Here is a 23,770-nt window from a genome sequence, read left to right on the forward strand (position 1 = left end):
CCAAATGATGGTTATTCTTCCAGTCTGTGAAAAATRGGGCTATGCATAATCTGGATTCAAGTATCAAGTGAACATTGATTATGGTCCTTGTTACAAGTATAGGAAACAAAAACAGGAATTCTGAGGGCTGCGTCTAGTCCCTGCACCCATTGCCAATAGGTAGTGAATCCACAATATTCATAGTTTCAGAGCTTTCATATAATTTCACAACACAGTGTTTTCTATCTTAATTCTTCACCAAAAGGGTAGTTGGTCACTGAACATAACAGGCTTCCCAGGGAAGTGGTCATGGTACTAAGCCTCTGAGAATTCCCGGAAGGAGCATCTGGATGATGCTCTTGGTCACATGGTTTAGATTCAGGTTGTATTGGGAGGAGCAGGGAGTTAAGACTTGATGATGCTTACAGGTCCAATTGAACTTGATGAATCTMTCTCTGACAGAGAATACTACAGCTAAGGGCAGCAGTACAGAAAACTGAATTACAGAACCCTTATATATCACTTCCAACTTTMTTTTGTGTTTCAGCTAAATCCCGTGCACCAGTCATAGGAGATAAATGACAAATTCTGAACAGCTCACCTCATTAATGTACCTATATGAAACACAGGACACTGGCTGTAGGTGATCTGTTCAGCTGCTGAATATAATTGTTTATTTTAACTAAACCATTTCCTGGGGTTCTGAAACAAGTTCTCTCTACTTAAYATTTCGTCAAAATAAATTCTAATTGTTCTGCATTTGTATGCATTCTGTTCAGGCATGTTGCACACGGAGGGTGCTATATAAAACTGAACTAAGTTACATACATTTTCAGTCACACGATTCCCATAATAAACTGTTCCCTTTTATTTCATACCTTCAGAGGATGCAGCCCCACGGAATTAAGACTTTCATCCAGTAGTGCAGTTTCAGTACTTTATTTCAAAAGTCTCTTAATAGCTACTTTAAAACAAGAGAACAATTAAATGTAAAGTGTTCTTTATTAAATAACCTCAAAAGATAAAGCAAATTGTGTGGTTAAGAAAAATAACAACGTGGCCAAAGGATTTTTACAGCAGAAAACAAATTGYGGCAAATGAGCATTTCAGTCTAGCAGCCAAACTGTCCTCATTTTTATGGAGTTAATTTCGGTCCTCAAATTGTGACTTGTTTTTTAAAAGATATGCTGCTAAAAATTCAATGGGGTTTGGCGGTCTGTAAAGAAAAAAAGTAAATCAAAAGCCATTATGTTTTGTTATATGAAATTAGGTAGCTGAAGACTAATCATCTTCCTTAAAAGCAACGCAATTCCTTCCAAACACCTGTAAACATTGATCTAGGGATGACCAACTACCTTGAGTGACTCTGTAAATTTCCAGTTTATGTCTGATGAGAAAGTTTCTAAAAAGGCATCTTAGTCACTGTTGGTTCAATGCTACTAAACTGCTAGAACATTTACATACCTAAAAACAGGGCGTAGTCTGCAAGCATAAATACTGTAATTACATCATTGGATATGACATGCATTTGCCTATTTTAACTCATGCTATATAAAGTAAAAGTGAATCTCTGCTTTTTTGCCTCATTTTCTTTAAGTGGTTATTTTATAGCTTTATGTGTTAAGAGTAGTTTTCATGGTTTCTGGCAACTGAACACAACAAAACTTCAAGTCTGAGAAATGCTGTAACTTACAAGTAGTCAAGAATAAACACTTTTGATCACTGACCATAGTCTGTAGTTTTTTCTAAAAAGCTCTTCCAGCTACTCCACATGAACCCTGCTAATCTGGATTCTGTCCACAGAATAAATGACAAACTTACTTATTCCACACTATGTCAAACCAAAGGTCTGGCAGTGAACACATATGCCTATAAAGAGCATAAAAGCCAGAAAAAAATATGCAGAGATGCTTCTCTGGACTGTCCTTTTGGCTTCCAAGCATGTACCAGTTTCTGAGCTAGCACCTTAATAGTCCTCTATAGCTTTAACCAGTTGCCTCCTGAGCACAAATAAAATGTTAATGTCCCTCAACTGAAAGCAAGAAAAAATAGCTTAATTATGTGACGTGTGAAGGATCAACTCCTTTCATTCATTATAAATTTGCTACCTGCTTCGCTTATTTTCATTACTGAATCAGAAGAGATATAAACAGTCCATCCCAATCCATCATGTCTTTGCTGCTGTGATTTAACAGGTTCCTGATATATTCTCCCACAGAAGCCTCTCTTCTGGATATTGTCTATTCAGTGGCTCCATATACAGATAGCACTCCAGARTTCTGACAACCTTGTCACTCTCACTTTTTCACATTCTACCAGAATACAGGGCAATTGGCACTACATGTAATACCAGAAATACAAGAACATTACAAATTCACATAGTGGCATTACACTTGATTTTTACCCCTTTRAGTTGGTTTTATCCCTTCAAAGTCATATCATTCAGAATTTATTTTTCATTAAAACAGTATTGACATGTAACAGCATAAAGATATTTTTTCACAAGAGTAATTGTCAGYTCAAAATCTAACATTTTGTCACTGGTGTTAGCCACTACCCTCCCAGCTCCACAATTTTCTGTTTATTTGGATTCAATGTCAGTTTAAATTTTTCATGGCAGTTTTCACCGTTTTATGYGCAATTATTTACAATAGATCAACTTAGAAAACAGAAACTGAAACACAAAACCCCCCTAACCTATTTTGTAAAACTCATTAACAGCTTTTGTCAGCCATTTCTTCAAATTGTTGTAAGTGATCTTTTCCAGGATTCTAGAGTTGAGCTCATTACACCATGAAAATTCAACATTTATTTCTACCCTCTATCTCATATCTTCCCATGAGTTCCAAACCCATATAAAGGCTTTTCSTTTAATGACCAACAGCAACTAACTCTCTTTAAAAGCTGTTAGTGAATAACTATGCAAAAAGATTTTTGAAAAATTAAAGAGACAGACTGCATCATCTGCATTCCTCTTAATGTATGCTTGCTGACTCCTTCAATAAACTTCAAGACACTTAAAAGACCTGACAAAAATTGTGTTGACCTCTTCCCAAATGTGTCATTTATCCATATGCTCACTATCCTAGATGGTAATTTTTACTTAATTCCAGGCATGATCGTCAGATGTACTGGGCTGTTCCCTGAAYGTTTCTATATTCCTTAGGAAAAGAACAACATCCACTAGTTATTTTCCAGTTCAATTTTAAGCAGAAGATTATACAGCAGAGCTGACAGTTCAGCTTTGTCGCTCCTGAGGGTTTATTATGATCAGCTAAATAGCCAATTTGATCTGGCAGGTTCATACTGTTTTTTACTTATGTGTTCCCCAAACCCTGTTATAAATGATGCAATTTCATTCCAGTCTGAGTCCCCATAAAAAACTGTTCCTTCCATAATGAAGGTTTACAAAACAAAAAAAAAAAAAGGAAAAGGAAAGAAAAAGTTTGCCTGTCACACAAGTATTCAGCGTGTGAGGGTGGGGTATCAGCCTTTGGCTGTGTAGAACTCCCACAGATGTCAGCTGAAGATCTGCCCATCCCTCAGGTGTGCATMCAGGGTGGACCTTCCTAGGTGCCTAATTTTGCCTAGTTAATTGTCTGTACAGTGCAGTTCAAAATCCCAACTCCTTTTGAAGTTCATACACTGTTGATGGTTGTTGTGACTGTAGGTGCCATGATGTAATTATGGTCATCTATACCAGCTTTTGATTGTATTATTTTGGTTTGAGAGATGCAGTTATGCATTACAYGCGATATGATTTGCCACTAGTGAGGATACACCAAAAGGCTAGAAATTAATTTGGTTAAGATGAACACCTCTTTGCTGTTATTGAAGGGACACCCTTCTACCCTGACTGGTAAAGAGGTTGGGGTACCTCAATAACACAATCTTCACTGAGAGGGTAAACCTCACCAGTTAGAAAGTATTTTAATCTCTGACAAAGAKGCATGTCATGCCTGATTTGTCTTTCTTTTAAAAGTCAAGCAGAACTCTCTGTAATTCCATACTACAAAAATCTTCACAACTAAAACATCCTCTTGCCTTGCTTCTCTAAGATGAATTATGTGATAAAAATAGTAACAAAATTCCTCCCATTTTTCCCTCCAAAACTGTTGCAGTAGCATACCTCACTGAGACATCAATAAATATGAATTCAACAAATAACTCTTATCATGCCACATGCCCCTAAATGAGGAACACATTCTGCATGGCCAATCACACTAATTCATTGTCTCATAAAAGTGCTGTAACAATGATCTTACAAAGAGCAAAACCATGTGTGGTGTGTGTGAGCCCTGAAAGGTGCTGCATAGGCCAAGTTTGAGACCTACATTTTCCTAGGAATAGAAGAAACCCTGAAATACCTTACCTCTCTTTTGCAAGAACAGCAAGTCCCTGTAGCAAGATAGGTACAACTGTCTGATCCAAGTAGGCACGTGTGGGTAATGACTGAAGATCCACCTTCTGCTTTGATGTTTTCTCAGCATTTAGTTTCTCATTTTCTACTATCCTCTGAAGTAAAAAAAAAAGTGAATGAACACTGGTAATTGCAGCCACATCTACTTTGAAGTATGTGTGCAAAGTACCCATCTCTGCAGTTCACTGACAGTAGCTTTTTTCATCTTTTAAGAAAATTTATATATTTTTCCTTGCACAAAAACCCAATACAGAAGAACCTTCTGTTAAATTCTGACATTTTGGGGAAAAAGTCTGTTCAGAAGCCATAAATTTTCTAAAAAGACATCCAATCTCAGTAATTTTTATTTTTGCTTTTGCATTCACTGATTTGAACTCTATACCACTAAGGCAGGAATAACCACTAGAGASAGTCTCAGTTACATGGTTCCTGTACATATGTGCTTCTAACACAAAATGCTAAAAGCACAAGGAATTCAGGTGAAGGAATTCAGGAAGTCTGACGAAGAAGACTCTGCTAAAGTCAAGTACTTAGAGATTGAGCTCTACTGAAGTATAGATGAACCGTTTCAGGAATACATATGCAAAATGCTTCCAGGTAATTTTTGTTACCGGGAAGTAATTTTTGTTACCTGATGATGTTCAGCATCAAAAAATGCTGAATCCTCTCACACCATTAACTATAGTTAAAAAGTGATACCCTACCACTGCCAGTAAACCAAACGTTTGCAACAGATGAATCTACTGACACGGGACCAACATCTTACGGTTCTGTAGTGGAAGCTAAGGCACAGAAACAAGCGATTATCAAATGAGTCACAGAAGATGTTTAAGAATACTTTCTGCAAAAGTTTAGAACAGAGTAGGAATTTATAATAAAGGGAGTCTGAAGGCTTTTTTTTAATAATGAACAGTAAATAAATGCCATAGAGTTAGGAGGTGATTGTCCTGGCCTGCTCTGCACTGGTTGAGCCTCGTGTGCATGGCTTTTTTTGTGGCATTAACCATCTATCTCTCACAGATAGCAACAGAATAGATAATAATCATAAGATACTTCAAAAAAACCCAACTCATTAAAAGGTTCATTATTTACTTCAGTACTATTTAATAAAATGGAAGCAGCACAACAGAAAATATATTTACAGCCATTTACACAAGGCACAGGTATTGCTTGGCTCAGYTGGGAATATCACATTTGCTGAATTTAGACTCAAAATTCAACATTTTTTCCCCAATCATAAATGTGACTTTCACTGCAACAAAATCTTTGTTACCTCTACATTTTCAGTGAGACCATATTCAGAATGAGGATTTTCCGGAACCTGTAAAATAGCACATGGTTAGCAAAGCTAAAATGCTCCTTTTACACATATAACACTATGCACATAAAACATTTCTTGTAATACCTGTGGCTGTCCCTCCATAATCTGTTCTCCCTCCATGACTTGTAAAGTGAAATTTGCTGGACGTCCAGGAAAATCTTGGAAAGCAATTAAAAAACTGGTCAGCAGGCTGAGATGAAGCCCAGTGTGAGTTAAGTGATATTGCATCACTTAGTTACTAATAGTTACTAAGGCACGATTACTAGAGAGCAGAAGGAGTTGGTCCGTGCTCCCCCCCGCGCCAAACTTAAACGTTTTTCCCGCACGAGAACCGAGAAATGACTTTTAAAGTCTCGCGTTACGCCCGCTGAGGAGAGCAGCAGAAGGATTAGACAACATAGCATTCATCCCCGCGGGAACCCGGAGACGTCCCTTTCCTTCCCTCCCTCCTTCCTTCCCTCCCCTCCTCCGTCCGTCCCTCCGTGCCCACCACCCCACCGCACGCCACAGCGCCCCGAGACCCCCGGAGGGCAGGGCCGGGCTGGGGCCGCACCGCCCTCAGCCGTGCCCCAGGCGCCCCAGGGGGAGAGGCGACCCCGCCACAGCGCTCTCACCGCCGGTCGGTCCGGGATAGGCGTGGCACCGGGATGGGCGGGACACCTGGATCGGCGGGACACCGGGAGCCGCTCCGCAGCAACCGGAGCCGCTGTCGCGAAATGTTTTGACGTCAGTGAGGCGGTCGTGGGGCCGCCTCCAGCGCACTGCGCCTGCGCGGGCCGGGTGCGCCCCGCCCAGCGGCCGGAGCCTGCCGGGGGGAGGGCGGAGCGGGGTTTGTGTCTGGGTGCTCCGTCGGGAATGAAGCTGGCGGGATGGGTCCACCTCTAMAGCAGTCTTTGAAAAACTCTGGCGCCTGGGGGATTTTTGGTAGAGAAATGTGCTCGTAATCAGTGCGGCGTAGTGTCTGAGGAGGTCACTGCGGTGTTCRCGAAGAATAACAWTGCTGAAGTTAATCTRGGTCTGAAAGTGGGGYTTTGTTAGCGAAATAACCTTCCGGAGCTGCATAGGGTGTGATTTGTACAAGGGTGACTGCTGGCCTTTATTTTTTCTTCACAAAATCGCAGCTGACCAGCTTTCTGCAGGGATCAGCTCCGGTCATCCTGTCCTTGCTTGAAGCTGTCAAGGAAATGGAAGAACCTGCTGCTTCTGTAGCTGTCKTGCTGTTACAAACTGTACCAGTATTTGGAAATCTGTGCCTGAATGTTTTGTTTTCATTAAATTTGAGGAAGAACTAATTTACATTAAAGGTGGCAGTGCACTGGAACAGGCTGCCCAGGGAGGTAATGAAGTCTTCCTCTCCGGRGATGTTCCAAACCTAAAACCTACTTGGATGTGTTCCTGTGTCACCTCCTTTTGATGACCCTAGCCTTGGGACTAGATGGATGGACCAGATAATCTCCAGATCCTTCCAATCCTAAAGATTCTGTGAATTCTTTGTCTGGTAATGGCATTTGTGCTAGTGAATTAAAAGGCCGTAAGAAGATTTTTTTGGGGGGTTTGACTTACAAAGTAATTTCATTTCTGTAGGTTTTTTGTTAGGGTTTGTTTTTTTTTTTTTTAAAATAAACTTTTTTGTTGTTTTAAAAAAATAATTCTAGTTCTTTTTGTGTCTTCTTGCTGCAGTCATGACGATGCCTATGAATGATCTAGTTGACGCACCTAGATGATTAGTGAAATGCAGAAATAACAGAAAATGCCATGTTCTCAACAGACTGCTCTGATGTAATCATCGAGTAGTGGTAGTAATGAAGTGTGTGTGCATAAATRATTTTGAATAATGTTTGCAGAACTGACAATGTTGCCAGTGTGATAAGCAGGCTCAAGAACTAGTGCAGTCACAGATTTGATCGTCAACTGAAGGACTTGGAATTAGAGCAGAACTGTGTCCTKTCTTTGTGTCTATGTTAGTACCTCGTGTTGGCAAACTTACCTCATGCTGAAGAAACAAGGTGAAAACACTGAGATTTCTGTACTAAAACTTAGAACAGGAATACAAATTTTTAGTGTGAAGAGGTATAAGCTTTTCAGTACATTTTGAGTCTCCCTCYTAATTTTTCATCATGTYCTAGTAATGACATTTTAGAGAATTYGATTTAGAATAYCTGAAAATTGCCTAGCCCTGTTTCCCMATTAATATATTCTCTTTTATATTCAGGTTTTGCAGAAAGATCATGTTGGGAATGAAAAAAGGTTTTCCAATTTACCTTTTTGCGCAATGGTATGTCATGGTCTCAGGGTAGTCGCACCTTTCTAATTCCTGTGAGTGTAATGCTGATCTGCTCAGATTACCAAACATTTTGCTGAGACACCTGATTGTACCTCCTGGATTACACAAGTCCTCAGTCTTAAGAGCATGTCAACAGTTGCTCAATCCAGAAAATATGGCTTCATTTCTTCCACACCTTGCTGGTGTTCATCAGAACACTTGCTCAACCAGAATATCTCACTAACCAGCAGAAATCCACCTGCTGCTGATGTAGTTTAAGGGTTTGGGTTTTTTTCAAACTAGCATTAATCTTATGCCAGATGATTAATAATTAGAATAGTTCACTAACAAGTCCAATGACTGCTAGTGTCATCTTAATATAGGAGGGTAGAGAAATTCAACTTGCAAAACACTAAAATGTTTAGTAACAGTAAATGGGTTCTCTAGGTTTTCACTAAAAGCATTAACACTTTCTCACAATTTCTGACTGATGTCTGCTTTTGAAGCTGTGTTTTGGTTTAACGTGTTATTCCCTTAATAAATGCACTCTTATTGTCATGATACAGTCATGGAATTTACAAAGGTGTCCTTTTAAATTTTTTGAAAAATAAAAATGATTGCATAAATTGACTAGTCAAGATTGACTGAGATATGTTGTCTTCTATTGCTTTTAAATCTGTCCTTGTTAATAAACTTATTCCTTTTMTGACTTCTGTTTTGCTCAGGAATGGGAAGATACTTTAGATGGAAGTGGGACAATAAAGACAATAGATCAATAACCCATTGTTGTGGGACTTATTTCACTTCACATTTTTGAATGCTATTTAGTATTAAATTTCTGGAATTTCTTTGTTATTACAAAAAATGTCAAACCTTTATATCAGGAAATGAGATTTTTTTAAAGAACAGTTAAGTACACTGGGAAAAAAAAGGATGCTAAACTTTCTCCAGTCATGAGTGGGCCGGAAAATACTTGATAATATTTTCATAATAGAAGTACATAACCTTTCTTACAAAACACAGAAGAAAAATACTTTATGTACATCACTGCATTTTTTTCAGCACTAATAGGTCCACTGTCTCTGTGCAAGAATGGCTCTATGTCATGAATAGTTATTTTGTTATATTTTTATATAACATATTTTATATGTTGATAAAATTCTATATTTTATACAGTAAGAAAACTTAATACTTGGTTCTGTTTTTGAAAGAAAACCACTCCACTCTGTCATTTAAGAAAATAAATACACATTACCAGGGGCTCCTGGAAGTAACCACATGGGGCATAAGCAAACAAGAAAAAACCGCAAGGGTTTTATAGTAATTTTTGAAGAAAGAATAAAATGTTGCAGAGGTATTTTGGCTTATCTTGGATATTCTGGATTTTATTTTGGCATATCTTTTTAATTAACATACCCCACCAACTACAATTTCTTGCTACAAACTGGAGGAAACTCGCTTGTGCACTCWATTATCTGTCTACAGTTTTGGGACTGTCAGTAAAATACCTCAGTATTTTATTTCTAAAACAGAGAGTGTGTGACAAAGCAAAMCAATAGAAAAAGATCAGCCAACAGACAAAGCAACCACAAGGGTGGGAAGATTKAAGGACAGAGGAAGGGGTTTGCTACAATGGTGCATATAGTGGTAGGAACAGAAGGCGGCAATGCTGGTGTGTGTATGCCTCCCCTAGTTTGCTAGACCAAATGTACCGAAGCATTTTTAAGATTTTAAATAACCAAAGGAGTAGGGAGCTGGAGGATCTGTCTCATTAGTGGAGACACAAATAAATAAATATTATGGCTGAGCAAATAATTAAGAAGGGCTTGGACAACTGGGTGCTCAGTTTTGGTAATGAGAGTGGAAATAGAGGGGTTTAGTTTTTTGGTTTCTGGTTTGTCTTTTTTTTGGTTTTTTTTTCCTAGAACGACGTATCTATAATGTATACTGAATTCCATTAGCTCCCTGCATGTGAGGAGACAGCCTGTCACTCCCATTACAGCAATRTGGAGCAGACAAAGCAGCGGAGCACACTCTCCCGGGGGCAGCTGCASAGCGGCGGGAGCAGGGCCACGCTCGGTGAGTGGCTGCCACACGGCTCTCGGTGCGAGGGAGCTCCCCGGGCTCTCCTCCAGTGCCGCCAGCAATGACTCCCGGCGGGAGCGGCGCCASGAACCTGCGCTGCATTGTGTCTGCGGAGCGGCTCACAACTCCAGTCACAATAATTAATACTATTAAATTATTCATTGCCCGTCCACTCGGTGCCTTTCCATGGGCCGACGGCCTCGGTCAGGGCAGGAGGGGGCTAGTGATTTCACTCGCCAGTTGCGCTCTCYGCAAGTCCCTGACGGGAGGCTGTAGCCAGGTGGGAGTCGGCCTCTTCTTCCAGGCAACCAGCGAAAGGACAAGGGGACATTGCCTCAGGCTGTGCCGGAGGTGGTCCAGGTTGGACACTAGGCCTGAATTTCTTCACAGAAAGGGTTGTTTAACATTGGAACGGACTGCCCGAGGAGGTGGTAGAGTCACCGTCCGTGAAGATGCTCAAGAACCATCTGGACGTGATACTTAGTGCTCTGGTCTAGTTTTTCATCGGTTAAAGRTTGGTCTCGAAGATCTCAGAGATCCTTTCCGACCTAATCGGTTCAGTGATTCTAKTCTTTCTAGGCCCAGCGCTGAGCGTCCCCCCGAGCCCTCTTCTCCAGCTGTGGGAGCGGCGCACGCCCCGTACCATATACGGCATCCCGTCCCCTCCTATGGGGACAGGGGCGGTGCCACCTCTCCCCGCCTCGGGCCGGGGCTGCCTGCATCCCACCCTCCATCCCGCCCCCTGGGCCGGCCGAAAGGGGCGTCGCCGCCGCCGCCATCGCCATGGCCGGTTGTTGTCAGTCCCTGGCAGCGGGTTATGGCGACGGCGGTGAATGAATTCTCCGGGCGGCCGAGGGAAGAAGAAAGGCTCAGCCGGCTCCAATTCCCCGCCTCCGGCCGCCGGCACCTCTCCCTCCTCGCCGCCCGGGCCGGCGCCCCCCGTGCCGCCGGCGGGGGCGGCCGCGGCGGCGTCCCCGCACAAGCGGAACCTGTACTACTTCTCGTACCCGCTCTTCGCCGCCTTCGCCCTGCTCCGCTTCGTCGCCTTCCAGCTCGGGCTGCTCTTCGCCTGGCTTTGCGAGCGCCTCTCCCGCGGCGCCCTCATGGCCGCCAAGGGGAGCAGGGCCGGGGCCGGCGATGCGCCCGAGCCCGGCGGGGCGCCCGAGACGGTGCGGGCGTGCCACAAGCGGGCCTTCGAGTACATCTCCATGGCGCTGCGCATCGACGAGGACGAGACAGGTARGGAGGGAGCGCCCTCGGCCGCCCCGGGGTGCCGGGGGAAGGGCCGGCAGGGCCTTGCAGCCCTGTGCCGTGGAAGCGCTTTCTGCTACGAGCAAACAAAACGCGCTGCTGAGAGAGACGCGGGAGGGGGTGAGCCGTGCTGTGCCCGCATGCGGTGGCGGTGCTTCCCTGCCCAGCCGGGTCCGTCCCTGCCGCAGCCCGCAGGTGCCGGTCGGATCACAAAGCTGCGGCTCGGGCTCCTTCCCCACGTAATACAAGTGCTTGTATTTCTCTTCAATAACTTAAAGACCTTTTCCTGCGAAGGTCTGGGTGAGGAGATTAAAAATTGCGGGCGGGTGTCTGACCTCAACTAGCCCTCACCAAGCCAGCCGGACAACAAAAGCAACAATGACAATAATAAGGGTGCATCCTTTAATGTACTGCCTGACATGAYGTGAGTGCTGAAGCGAGGCTTCAGGTTACTTGGCCCTCAAAATGCCCATTTGGACTAGTTTGACTTTTAAGGAAAGAAATWATTGTATTTTGGCAGTTTCTTAAAAAAACGTTTTTCTTAAACAGTTTGAAATGCATACTCTTAGAAAACCTAAAAAYCTACCACTGTGTGATGAGAAGACCTTAAGGAGAATGTTTAGGATGCAGTTAAATAAAACAGGAGAGAGGATTTTAAAATTTTTTGTAGAGCATTAAAAAAAAAAAGAAAACACTTGATACTGCATTTAATTTAACAATGTATTCTAAATACATGCTTCTGTCAGCATGCAAAAGGTAGGCCTTAGGAATGTGCTGTGCTGGTTTTTAAAATTTCTCTGGAAACCTGAGAATACTTTATTCTACACTTTCAGTTGAGCTTTAATGAAAACTGCTGTCCCAGAGGATGAGGTTCTAAATACAGGAATAGGCCTTCAATAGAAGCTACGTGCTGAGAGCAYCATAAAAGCGTGGGATGTGTCCTCCTTTGCTTTGACAATTTGGGAGTGGCAGTGGTAAGCTCTGGGAGAGAAAAAAAAACCTGCACCATGTGCAGCAGGATTAGTTCAGCACAGATGTACAGTGAGAGAGCACTGAGGGTCTTCGGAGCAGAGCATGAAAGAAGGTGAGGTAGCTGAAAGCTTCAGTGTTGATGGTTGCTCTGTGAGGAGTATCAAAGTCTTGGGTTATCAGGTACCTATTCCACTGTTGTGACCTTTAACTGAGGGTGGTTTGRAGGGTGAGCCCATAAATACCAGTTTTAATCATGGCCTTGTGATGTAGATGCCTTTAGGGTGATCATACATTAATTCGCTGCACAGGTCACATATTTAGTAAGATGGTCTTTGCTGCTAACATGAGCAGTTGCACAGCTGTTACAGCCCTGCAACTGCAATATAYGTTCCACTGAGAAAGAACTCACTTTGCTTTAATACATAGATTTGTTATTTGCTTATCTGATTTTCCCAGAATATATGTCTATCTTTGAAAATTTTTTGGTCTGTAAACAAGCTTTTTATAGCATCAAAGAGAAAACAGTATGTTAGACATAGTGTGTGAAATGGCTGGAATTTCTGAATTGTCTAATAGCCTATTAGTTATGTGGCATTTTTGCTGTTGTGGAAGCTATGCACACTTCAGTAATTTTGATAGCACTTCTGGTAATTTGTAGGCTTCTAAATTTTTGGGGCAGTTATTCTTTCTCTGCTATTTTCATAGTCAAGCTTAATATCTTTTCCAGGGACTAAAAGGGCACATGTGGTGTGTTGACCCCTGTAGGCAGTTAAGCATCGACACAGCTGCTTGTTTACCCCTCTCAGTAGGACAGGGGAGAGCACAAAAGTGAGGAGAAAAAAAAAATCTTTCCAAGCAATTATTGCACTGGAAGACAGCTCCCATTCAGTTATTCATTCTACCCAATGGATGTTATCAATGCTATAATGTTATTGATGAGCATTATATTGTATGATACAGAAATTGGCCAGTTTATGTCAGTAATCCTGGCAGTGTCCTCTCCCAAGTTCCTGTGCACCCTCAGCCTATTYTTTGGGGATCTAGATGGTAAAAAGAGAACCTTGAGGTTGTGCTGTTCACCAATACCCAAAACATTTCTGTGTTATCAACTGTTTTAGTCACAAATCCAAAACACCGTGCCATTGGGGCTGTTTGAAGAAAATTAGTTCCATTCTGCCAGAGCCARTATAGCAAATTGGCAGCTTCCAAGRAATGTGGTGTTTATTGTATTTTTTAATGTCATTATCACTGAGAACTAGTTAACCAGTCTATGTGGAGCTGGAGCACAACYTTTGCAAACAGCTTGGTGTGGTATAGTGCTTTTAAAACTTTGTCCAGTTAAAAGCTTGAAATGAAATTTTAATGGTGACCGTAGGGGCAGCTGCCCCTAAGAGTGACAAAGCAATTCAGGCAATAGCAGAGGTGGCTGGAATAATCTCAAATTAGATTTTTATTTAGTTATAATCAGTATTAGAGTTACACTGCAGTTGAAACTGTTTCTGTGGCTGGTGGGGAGAAGAAGCTTAAAAAAAAAAGGCTAAAGGGAGGATTGAAGTTAGTCACCTTTGATAATTTAATTTATCTAGCTTTGACCTCAACGGTCAGGATATATGAGGCTSGTGAAGAAAGGGCAATAATGAAATGAATCCCAAGGTGTGTGATGTTCATGACTATAGGAAGGTGCTCTGTGGTTTGTGTTGGTAAGAAGAGCAAAGTATGAAATTTACTGCTCAGGGGAACTTGCCAAATGTTATTATTAAAGAGACTTTATATGTGAAGAGGAGCAAAAAAAAAATCCTGAAGAGGATTCTAGAAATATATTGAAATATTTTTACTGACACTGAAATTTGCCAGAAAATAGGTTTGGGACTGAAGCTATCAAAAAATTTGAGTGTAGAAGCAGTACAGTCACTGGTAACGGGCACTTAGGAATAGTTTTGTAAAACACTGTGTCTTTTRAAACTYGGGTGATGATATCTGAAGTTTCATYGTAGGCATTTTTAGTTTYTTCTACCACTAGCAGTTTGTTAATGCTGATCAGTTAAGYTCTAATACCTAATCTGTTRTATTCCTCTGTGGRAATGCTTAGTGWGATATAATTATGTTGCAAATGTATTTTTCCATATCCAGGTAAATATCTTTTTAAAGCAGAATATTTATAGAAAAGGAGCAGTCTGACGCAGATATTAATAGGTTTGCAATGGTTTACTTGCAGTCATGGTGTCATATAGCATAGGTCAGGCATAGGCATGTCCATGGTTATGTTTGCTGTAATATCCATTCAGGACATGGCTGGTACAGTGGTGTACTCGTCTTGTGCTTCATGTGAAAGTTGACACACACCTCCAATACAGCAGTTTCATAATAGGATAAACAAAGAAATACCCTCATGGCAAATGAGCTGCTCTGTTCAAAAGTTAACCAGAGGAGGTGTCTCTCATCTTTCTCTTGTAGTGTCTTAGACTTGTTGCTTTTCTTCTTGAGTTTCTGTTCTTCTAGTGTTACTTTGGTGTTGGTTGTCACTGGAYGATTAAGAGGCATGTATTTGATGTTCCAGAAGTAAAAACTGTTAATTTCACCATTTCTGTTGTGAGTGAGTATGTGTAGATGAGCTTTTTAATATTTTTTTTTTTTCTGTTGGAGGAGGGGGCAATGGGGAGGGGGAGTTCTTTAAAGCAAATAGACAATTATTCTTAAAAAAGGCAAAAGTGATTTGAGGCTGGTGTAGTACCTATTTTTAATAGAAAAGCTTGCTTGATACTTAAATAGATAAAATGTTGACAGTGTCCCTTTCAGASCTCCTTTAAATTACAGGATTTTGTTCAAATATCTCTTCCTCCCTCTTACTTATTTTATGTAGCATTATATAGAACCATTCCTAAGCTTTAACTCGTTCAAGAAAATAATGGGTTCACTTCCTTTTTAAGCAGGACAAAAGGAACAAGCTGTGGAATGGTATAAGAAAGGAATTGAAGAACTGGAAAAAGGAATAGCTGTCTTAGTAATTGGTCAAGGTAAGCCAGTTTTGAGTTTCATGGAACTTATTTTGGTTTGTGGCTTCTTTGAAGTGAGACATCAATATTGCTTAGTATAGTAGCTGCTATGAACAGTCTGCTGTATGAATTAATTCATAAGGGTCTTTCTTATTCCTATTATAGCTRTAGGTAAACAGTAGTCCATTTCTCTGTTGCATCTTAATGTTCTGATCTGTATCCTACACAAATTTTGTTCCAAATATTTTCAGGCTCTGCAAAATAATAAGGAGCTCATGAACACTGTTAAGCAAAACATGTGATTTCTTATATAATGGGAATGCCAAAATACTGAATTSTGATTTGATTTGTTGAAGCTGACAGTTCATGTTCTCACTTATGCAGAATTTTATATTTCCTTCAGTGTAATTTAAAAAGAAATGCTCCAATTTGGAATGGCCTGAYATTATGTTACTGAATAACTTAGGCCAAAATAATTAAAATCTCCAGCAAAGGAAGAAATCATCCAGAAATTTCCACATCTCTCTATGTGGAAATATTTTAACCTGTAGCGTAGAAACGGTATGTACCCTAGAAATACTGGCTGTAGTTCAGGACTTGCTGAGAATTTCAGTCCTCAAAATAATATAATAATAATAAAAATCAAATCACCTGCCCCAATCCTAAGCCTGTCTGCTTTTGCAGACTTGTATTTTGGTCATCAGCTGTGTTTAAAAGTATATGGTGATCTTAGGGGGCAGTACCAGTGGCACAAGATATAACCTGTATAAATTGCACAGTTAAAAAAAAAGCTTGGCTTASACAGTATTTCCTAGGTATTAATGTTTAATTCTGTGTGTTTTGAAATGTAAAGGGACACAGTCAACTGAATTTATATCTGTTAATGTTGCCAAAGTGAATTATTTCAAATTGTACTTGCCTCTCAGTCACTTTTGAAGCTTTTTAAAAATATTTTTTAATTTGACTTCTGTTCAAAGCAATGCAGAGGTAAGGGACATATTAGGTCAGCGTGAAATGTTAGACAATATGGAAAGCCGTGTTTGGATTCCCATTGCTCTATAAGCACTGTTGTAAAACACATAGTGTCAACTAACTTTAAATGTTTGATTAAACAGAAAGCTTCAGAATTTTTTCATTAGTTTTGTAATGAAGTTCCATAGTGGAGGGAATAGATAAGGGATGGGAGGAGGAGGGGGGAAGGATGGGTATCAGTATTGTAGCACTTAATTTACTGAATTGTGTTTTAACATGGATTTTTCTTTGTAAGGTGATCAGTGTGAACGGGCTCGACGTCTCCAATCTAAAATGATGACAAATTTGGCAATGGCCAAGGATCGGTTGCAGCTTTTAGGTACCAGTTACAACTAATGACTTTGGGAAGTTTGTAATTATTTGCACGACTTCATTTAATGCATTCTTCTAAAATTCTACTTTGATTTTTAAAATGAAGGAGTCATTATCTTTGTAGGGTCTCTTTAATTTAATTTTTAGTTGAGAGCAAGTGCTGTTGATGGATTTTGAAAAAGGAATTTCATGACCGACTTTCAGGTATATAACTGAGAAGACTTTATATCATAGTACACTTGAATTAAAAAGTGAGGAAATCTTGTTTGACTCCTGATGGAGTTTGTTCTATTAGAACTGTAGTGAAATTCATTATGTATTGCTGATCATGATTGCCAAGTGTGCCTCTTGTAAGTGTGACTACATCATGTTCTGTTGATATTGCTGTCACTTGCATAACAGTTTCCCTTATTATTGGTATATAATAATAATAATAATAATRATGATGTTTCTTTAGCATCATGTAGACCAGACAGTTACGAAATTTTAGTTTTCCTAGTAGTGTTCTATTTTTAAAATTAGAAGGTCAGGTCACTTTTTTCCAGAAGCATAGTGTTGCATAGTTTTAGCTTTATTAAAGTTAATTGTTGTATATACCCTCATAAGAGCATAGAGATGCCCCTGGCAGACAACTGACCCACTCTGTGTAGTGCATCCTTTAAATTTAARACTTGGGAAATGCTTTCAGTTCAGTCAGTAAAATTGAAATGAAGACTTTTTTTTTAATTGCTCTTTAAGGGTAAACTAACATTTTAACTTGTATAGCTCAGCTTTAATCTTACCTGCTGTTGTGTTGAGTTCTACTAACTCATTCTTCTAGGAGCATGGAGAGCAGACAGGAAAACTTGTGCACTTTTCTCCTCTTGCACTTTGTGCTTCTGTGGTCCTAACTGGTGRTTGACAGGGGAGTTGTGACAACCACAAGCAAATTAATCCCTTTTGTTTCCCTTGAGTTCCTGATGTCTTTAGTACTTTTTGAAAAAAGAAATGAAGGGGACAGAAGGTGAAAGAGGCATCTGTCTTCTATGCTTTAATATGGGTGTTTATCAGCATAGCTTTAGTACGTGGAGAAAAGATATTTTCCACCCACTAGGGGTTAAAGGCTGACTTGTAGAGATAATACAAACTAGGGAAAAATAGAGTGAAAGTGATTACATGTCAATGATCTTTGATAAGGTATGACTTGGTGAGGATCCTAATTGCAAGTAACTGGAATTTCTTTTAAAAATTTGCTCTTCTTTGAAGCTTGAAGTGTTTGTATTTTGTGGGTTGTGCTTCATCCTTGCTTGAATTACTATAGTAGCACTTGTAATGAATCACATACTTGCTGTGATCTGACTGAAAAGAAACAAAGGGTAAAATTCACAAAAAAACCTGAAATATTCTCATCTTTACTGCCAGAACGTGTGATCACATACTATTTGCTTGCTTCATTCAGAGTGGAGATTGAATGGTRAACAGATAGAATAGTGTTTATTAGGTGAGTTGATGTAAAGCAATTTGTTTTTTAAATTTGACTTCACCAGTTTAATACTTTGTTCTGCCTAGTTCTTGTTCAGTTTTTGCTGAGGATCTGCTKCATACAATCTACCTAAAAGCAAAATTTGGAAAAAAAGGAGCAAGTGAAGTCATGTGCCCTTTCGGAGGACAAAAGATGTGGTTTGGAGAGATATTTCAATGGCTTTAAATCCCTGCGAGTGTGATCGTGAGGGATCTATTTGAGTTATATTTTTGTGCCACCTAACCAACTTCAGAGTATTGACAGCATCTTTTTTTTTTTATTGCCTTTTTCTGTCATTTTACATGGATTTTGTGGAAATTTAAGGTAATCTAGACTTGAATTCCATGTGCCATTTTAAACACACTTTCAGCCTGTTACTTCTAGTAACAGATATTTGGAAGTTTTTAAGTGCTGTGAAGATCCTTTTGTTGTTGATTTAAGMATGAGGCTCTTGAACCTATTATGGTTCAATGAAGTGATTTTTCCTATGAATTGAACTCATAAGAGTGTTTTCTGCTAGCTTTGTGGAATTTCTCCGTTTCTTGAGATGGAATAGGCAAGTCCTTTATTGCATTARCAGAAAGGACAAAACAAACTTAAACTAGACAATAATACCAAATATTTCATCCTGCTTCCTAGACAAAGATGTGATTGCAGACTGCCTAACTCAAATACCATCCAGTCAAGCAGGTTACATTGGTAGTACCTAGAAAGTGAATATTAAATCATGCTGATTACTGTCCTTGAAAGTGCTCAGTGTTTTGTTATGGTTTTTACGTGTTGGTACACCCGTGTGAGTGTGCATGACCCCACTGATGGGAGTGTTTGACCCCACTGATGAGAGTGTGATGTCTGATTACACACAAGTGTAAACACTGTGTCATCACACCACTGATTTCTTTTAATCTTGGAAGAGGCTGGAGCTACCCACCTTGGATGATGGATTTTCAGTCCATTGACATTATTTGGTTGTGCTGGCTGTCAGGGGACTTGGAAGTTCTTCCATTTGGTTTGGTGGTGACCCCCCATTTTTGGTATGGTTTTGGGTGTGTTAGTTGCGTGGTTAAACCTTGCTTAGTCTTCACAGACCTGGTCTCTCCTGGATGACTGATCACCCATGTTAGAGTCATTAAATTTGATGTATTTAGAATGGCAGGAGGCTCTTTGTTTTCTACAGTCAATACACAGAACTTGGCAGCTTGTTGTTCCTAAAGATAAATGGCTGCCATGGCCAGTGCAACACTATTCAGTTCTAATGCTATTTATGTGTTACACCTATCTGTGTTCTCTCATTTCAGAGAGACTTTCAGTAGGGCAATAGATTTCTGTCACAACAAGTGCCTTCCTCTGTATTGTGTGTAGCTTCAGTATTTTAGTTGAAGGGTGTATGTGGCAGATATCTTTCATCAGTATCTTCTGCGGAAGGTATTAATATTTCTCCGTTCTCCCTGTATAGATACTGTCTTCAATGGACACCTTTTGGAATATTCCACTTTGTTGGAGGAGATGGTAGTTTTGCTTCAGGCTTTTGTTATAGGGTAACGTTTTTCTAGTAGAAATCAATTACCTTGAACTCAAGGTGTCWTGTTGCCTAAATAAGACAACGGTTGCAGTGCTGTTCATTTGATAGTTTTATGTCAGCATTGTATCACCAAGGTGAACTATGAATGAGATTCTGTAAATTTTTTTTTCAGTATCTGGAAAGATAGGGGAAAAGCATTTCAATGGAAGATGATGGTGTCCTRTAATTCCCTGTGATAATATTTAATAGCTTAATTTATTTTTGATATTCCAGAGGATCCTACAGTTAAACTTTCCCTAAAGAAAAGTGATGTTTTCTTTTAGAAATTTTATGTGCAATACTAGAATGACATGTTAATAGGTAGTGTGATGAGAAGACTCTGAATTGAAACTGGACAACGGTTTGATTACATTTTTTGTTTTTTCTGTGGTTGGAGTTCTGGAGTTCCTGGTTATGTGGAACTAGGTAATCATTGATAATTGCAATAAAACACCAGTGTCAAATTGTAGCATTGAAGCAAAAAAGATGTCTTGAATTCCTGCCCAAGCCAATTGATCTCATTATGGTAACTCACTAAAAAGCCTTTTTCGTTAAGCTCAGAAATGTTTCCAAAACTCAGTTGATTATCTAATATTTTTAACGTTTGTAATATTAATTTTGTTTCCCAAGCATCTGTATGTTCTTTCCACGTAGTTTGCATGCACTTGTCGGGGAGTAGACCATTCTGCTGCCTCCTTTGGTAATGCTGTGTCTGCTAAAGACACTCTCTGCAGTCAGTCTTRCTAAAAGGATTTCCCTTACCCTTCTAGAGAGGAAAGCTTATAAGGGTAACTTCTTGAAAGTTACAGAACTTGTGATTGGTTGTTGGCTGTTCTTCTGTGATGGATATTTTTTTGTTTGACTCTCCCTGACTCTTCAAAGCATTCAATTTAGAATGAAGTAAACATTGTATACGCGTACTAGTCTTGAACTTCATCTTTTCATATTTGCTTCCGACCACCAAGTTTTAATTCTAAACYGTGTTCAACCTAAATGTTATAAAGCCATCACTTTAACTATGGGGTATAAAGGTGCTATTCAGGAAACCTAAACAGTGAGTGATCAGAAGCAGGAAGAAGAAGAAGGAAGGAATGAAGCAGGAAGACTAGACAAGGATCTGTGACAGATAAAAAAGCATAAGGAAGGAAGTGCTTATGCTTGTTGGGTGTATGATTTGCAAGCTCTGCATGGCAATTCTTCCTCCAGTTAGGGTGTTTATGATCTTGCTAGAGGACATTACTCTACTTGGCCATCTCTTTTCCTGCAGCTTCTTGATACTGTTATCTCTTTGGGGGGSGGGGAGGGGGCAAAGCAAAAGGGGGAGAGAGGGAGAGCTTGACAGTGTATGCCTTGCTTCCTTACAGACCAGTTTAAAATGAGAGGGATGTGTGTGAAATAAGGGTGGGAGAGGCAGTAAAGTGCCCCAGAAGTACAACCCAGAGGTTTTTAACTGCATTAGGAAAACCAAGTATGGTAGCTGGGTTGCAGAAAATAAATARTCCTTAACTGGTTTTTTTGTGTTTGCAGCCTTACACCTCTTTGACTTATGGTTTGGCTGTTTTTCATTACTTCTCAGAATTAATTTYTGTCTCCTTAAGGATTAACTTTATAGATTTTATATTCAGGTGTTTCTGAAGCTAATCCTCCTAAAGGACACAATTTGCATGACAACTTTATTGACTTAATTTCAAGGYAATTAAATAGAGATAATAAAAGACATCACTGTCATCTCTATATGGTATTCTGCTGAAGTTTGAAGGTTTCTATAAAATGTTAATTGGCTGTTACTACTTAAGTGAAACATTTAATATGCAGAGAAGTGATGACTTCTTGCAGCTGGTCAAAATTAACACCTTGAGGAGGACTTTGAGAAATGGGTTATCAACATAAGTATTTGGTAAATTAAATTGAGTTAATCCTGAACATAGTTTTTGCGAAGTAACTGCAATSATTAGACTGTAAAGATTGTTGTGATTAACTCAGCCATAAAGGGTGAATTTTAAAGCTGTTTTCAGTCATGCTCATACTAACAGAATTTTCTTACACATTTGCTGAATGTGTAGAATAGATAGAAATATTCCTTTTAACTTTAATTATAACAAAGCCAAACTTGACATTTGTGTGTTCAACATACATAAATTTTCTTGGTTCATTTTTGGTTTTTGTTTGTTTATTTTGTCCTTTTTCCTCCCTCCCCCTCTGTCTACTATGTAGAGAAGCTGCAGGCAGTTTTGCAAATTTCCAAGGCGCAAATGGAGGTCTATAATGACAGTACTAACCTGGCATGCCGCAATGGACATCTCCAGTCAGGTGGGTTTGGTTTTACCAGCACCTATTGAGGGGATGTCTCTCAGTTTCTGGTGTRTTAAAAGCAAAATAATGCAATGCTGTATTCTGGCACCATCAGCTTTAAAATAAAGTTGTTTGTATTTCTGTTTTTAAAGGCTTTGCMTAAAATACATTTCATCCTTTCCATGGCTTTGACAACAAAATTTTATTTTGTAGTATTCAGTTTTCTCTTACATTGACTGTCCTAAAATTCAAATCTATTTACTAAGGCAACATTTTAGAAAATATTTCTCATGTTATATTCTTCAAGGAATTAGATTAAAGTTGTTTTAGAAAGTGTCAAAGTCAATGCTGGATATGTGGGCTATATGTTACGCCTACATTAAGTAGCTCTTCCTTTATGATACTGTGAATGTTCACTTGCRTTAAGCAACTTGAAATTTCAGGGGGTTTTTACATCAAGAAAGTGATACACAAAATGAGGGGGAATGATAGCAGCTCTTGCATTTTGTCAAAGAACATTGGTTCAATCCTTTCCAAGAAGACTGAACCAAACCTATTAAATAGTAAGCTTTTTTTTTTCCATACACAAGGTATAAAGTTGCTTTGAGGTTTGTGAATTGTCTTTGGGGAATGTTTTAAGGCAGCAATAAGCTGTTGTCACAAGTGTGATCTGAACTGATAATTTGTACTGTAGACTGCATGAAGTTAAATAAAATTGAGAGCTAACGATGAGTGCTGGAATTCATAAAGCTTCTCTAYTGCGTCAAGAACAGTATTCAGTTTTTAAATTAAGTAAACTGAAACACCTTAACCACATGACTTTCTTCTGTTCTTGGGTTTTTTAAAATCCATTTCTAGTTTTGAAGTCATCTTACTGTTTGGTTTTATTCTTTCTAAAGTAGAACAAGTTAAAGTAGTGGAACTGTTTCATGTTAAGTACCTTTACAATACTGTATATGTGGTATTTTTGTTTAACAGCATTTGTTAAAAAAGTGTAGTTATGTAGATTGACTTTGAGAACTCTCTCTTTAAATGAGTCAATACAACTCCTGTTTTTTTGCCAGACTGGCTAGAGACTGAACAAGTACATACGTRTACAAAAGTTGATAACATGTTCTATTTAATTTAACGTGAACAGCTTTTTCTTTAAACTCTTTGCTYAAAATTTGCTTGTACCTTTGTCTCAGTGTGTCTCAGAATTGGATACTTCAGGAGAAGGTTAGATTGAACTTTCACTTTTCAAAATTTTAATATACTTAAATCTGTTATTAACAAAGCATAGAATATCCATTGGCATCTACTGGAGAAGAAGAAATGTTTTGCCAGTTCTGTGGAAGGCRTTTGTATTCACAGAAGTTATAAAAAGTGGTCACTAGTGGTAAACTTGTGGAAAATGTTATTACCCTGGTTACCTGCTTGTAGTCATACTCCGGTGATTTAGACAAGATGATCCACTTCAACCAAACTGTGGAGGAAACAATTGCAAAGGGCTCTTTGGCAGTGTATTACTCTACTGGCAATGTATTCTTCTGAGAGTGTTCCCACTTTCTGAAAAGGAGTGTGGGATAACAGAGAATGTTCCTTTACCAGACTCAGTGGGATCTGAGGTGAGACAGAAGGACTGAAGAGTGTGTCATTAAAAAAAAATCAGGGACCACGTGTCTACTGATCACTTTGAACAAGAGTTCAAGAGGCTTATTCCATTTCTTTTTGCATTTCCATCTACCAAAGGTAAACTTGAGATTTATAACTTGTGGGAGTCAGAGGATTACTCAAAATACTGCAGCT

At 39.4% G+C, this 23,770-nt stretch overlaps 2 protein-coding genes across 5 annotated transcripts in view; one reads left to right on the forward strand and one right to left on the reverse strand.

The window, feature by feature from the left end:
- Positions 1 to 902: 902 nt before the first annotated feature.
- Positions 903 to 6,469, reverse strand: DPY30 (dpy-30 histone methyltransferase complex regulatory subunit). Its single transcript, XM_057389763.1, has 5 exons — positions 6,335 to 6,469; positions 5,805 to 5,878; positions 5,673 to 5,720; positions 4,352 to 4,494; positions 903 to 1,195 (listed from the first exon to the last, which is right to left on the reverse strand). The coding sequence occupies exons 2-5, from the start codon at positions 5,838 to 5,840 to the stop codon at positions 1,123 to 1,125; spliced, it is 300 nt and encodes a 99-aa protein (XP_057245746.1). The 5' UTR covers positions 5,841 to 5,878; positions 6,335 to 6,469; the 3' UTR covers positions 903 to 1,122.
- A 4,340-nt stretch (positions 6,470 to 10,809) lies between these two features.
- SPAST (spastin) overlaps positions 10,810 to 23,770 on the forward strand; it is a 34,752-nt gene continuing 21,791 nt past the window's right edge. Inside the window, exons 1-4 of one of the 4 annotated variants that reach the window (XM_057389764.1) lie at positions 10,810 to 11,307; positions 15,219 to 15,305; positions 16,552 to 16,635; positions 21,905 to 22,000. In XM_057389764.1, the coding sequence (XP_057245747.1) occupies positions 10,902 to 11,307; positions 15,219 to 15,305; positions 16,552 to 16,635; positions 21,905 to 22,000 (673 nt within the window). In that variant the 5' untranslated portion in view covers positions 10,810 to 10,901. The remainder of the gene's footprint in view (positions 11,308 to 15,218; positions 15,306 to 16,551; positions 16,636 to 21,904; positions 22,001 to 23,770) is intronic. The other 3 variants (XM_057389765.1, XM_057389766.1, XM_057389767.1) reach the window with 3 other exon arrangements.

This window comes from Malurus melanocephalus, unplaced genomic scaffold, assembly GCF_030028575.1.
Source record: "Malurus melanocephalus ecotype Western Australia unplaced genomic scaffold, MMel_1.1 scaffold_19, whole genome shotgun sequence".
NCBI classification, from domain to species: domain Eukaryota; kingdom Metazoa; phylum Chordata; class Aves; order Passeriformes; family Maluridae; genus Malurus; species Malurus melanocephalus.

Coding starts and splice junctions, on each gene's coding strand:
- DPY30 (XM_057389763.1), bottom strand. CDS start 5,840: ATGGAGGGAGAACAGATTATGGAGGGACAGCCACAG. Junction 4,495..5,672: donor GTCTCACTGAAAATGTAGAG/GTAACAAAGATT, acceptor TTTTTACTTCAG/AGGATAGTAGAAAATGAGAA. Junction 1,196..4,351: donor GCTGTTCTTGCAAAAGAGAG/GTAAGGTATTTC, acceptor TTTTCTTTACAG/ACCGCCAAACCCCATTGAAT.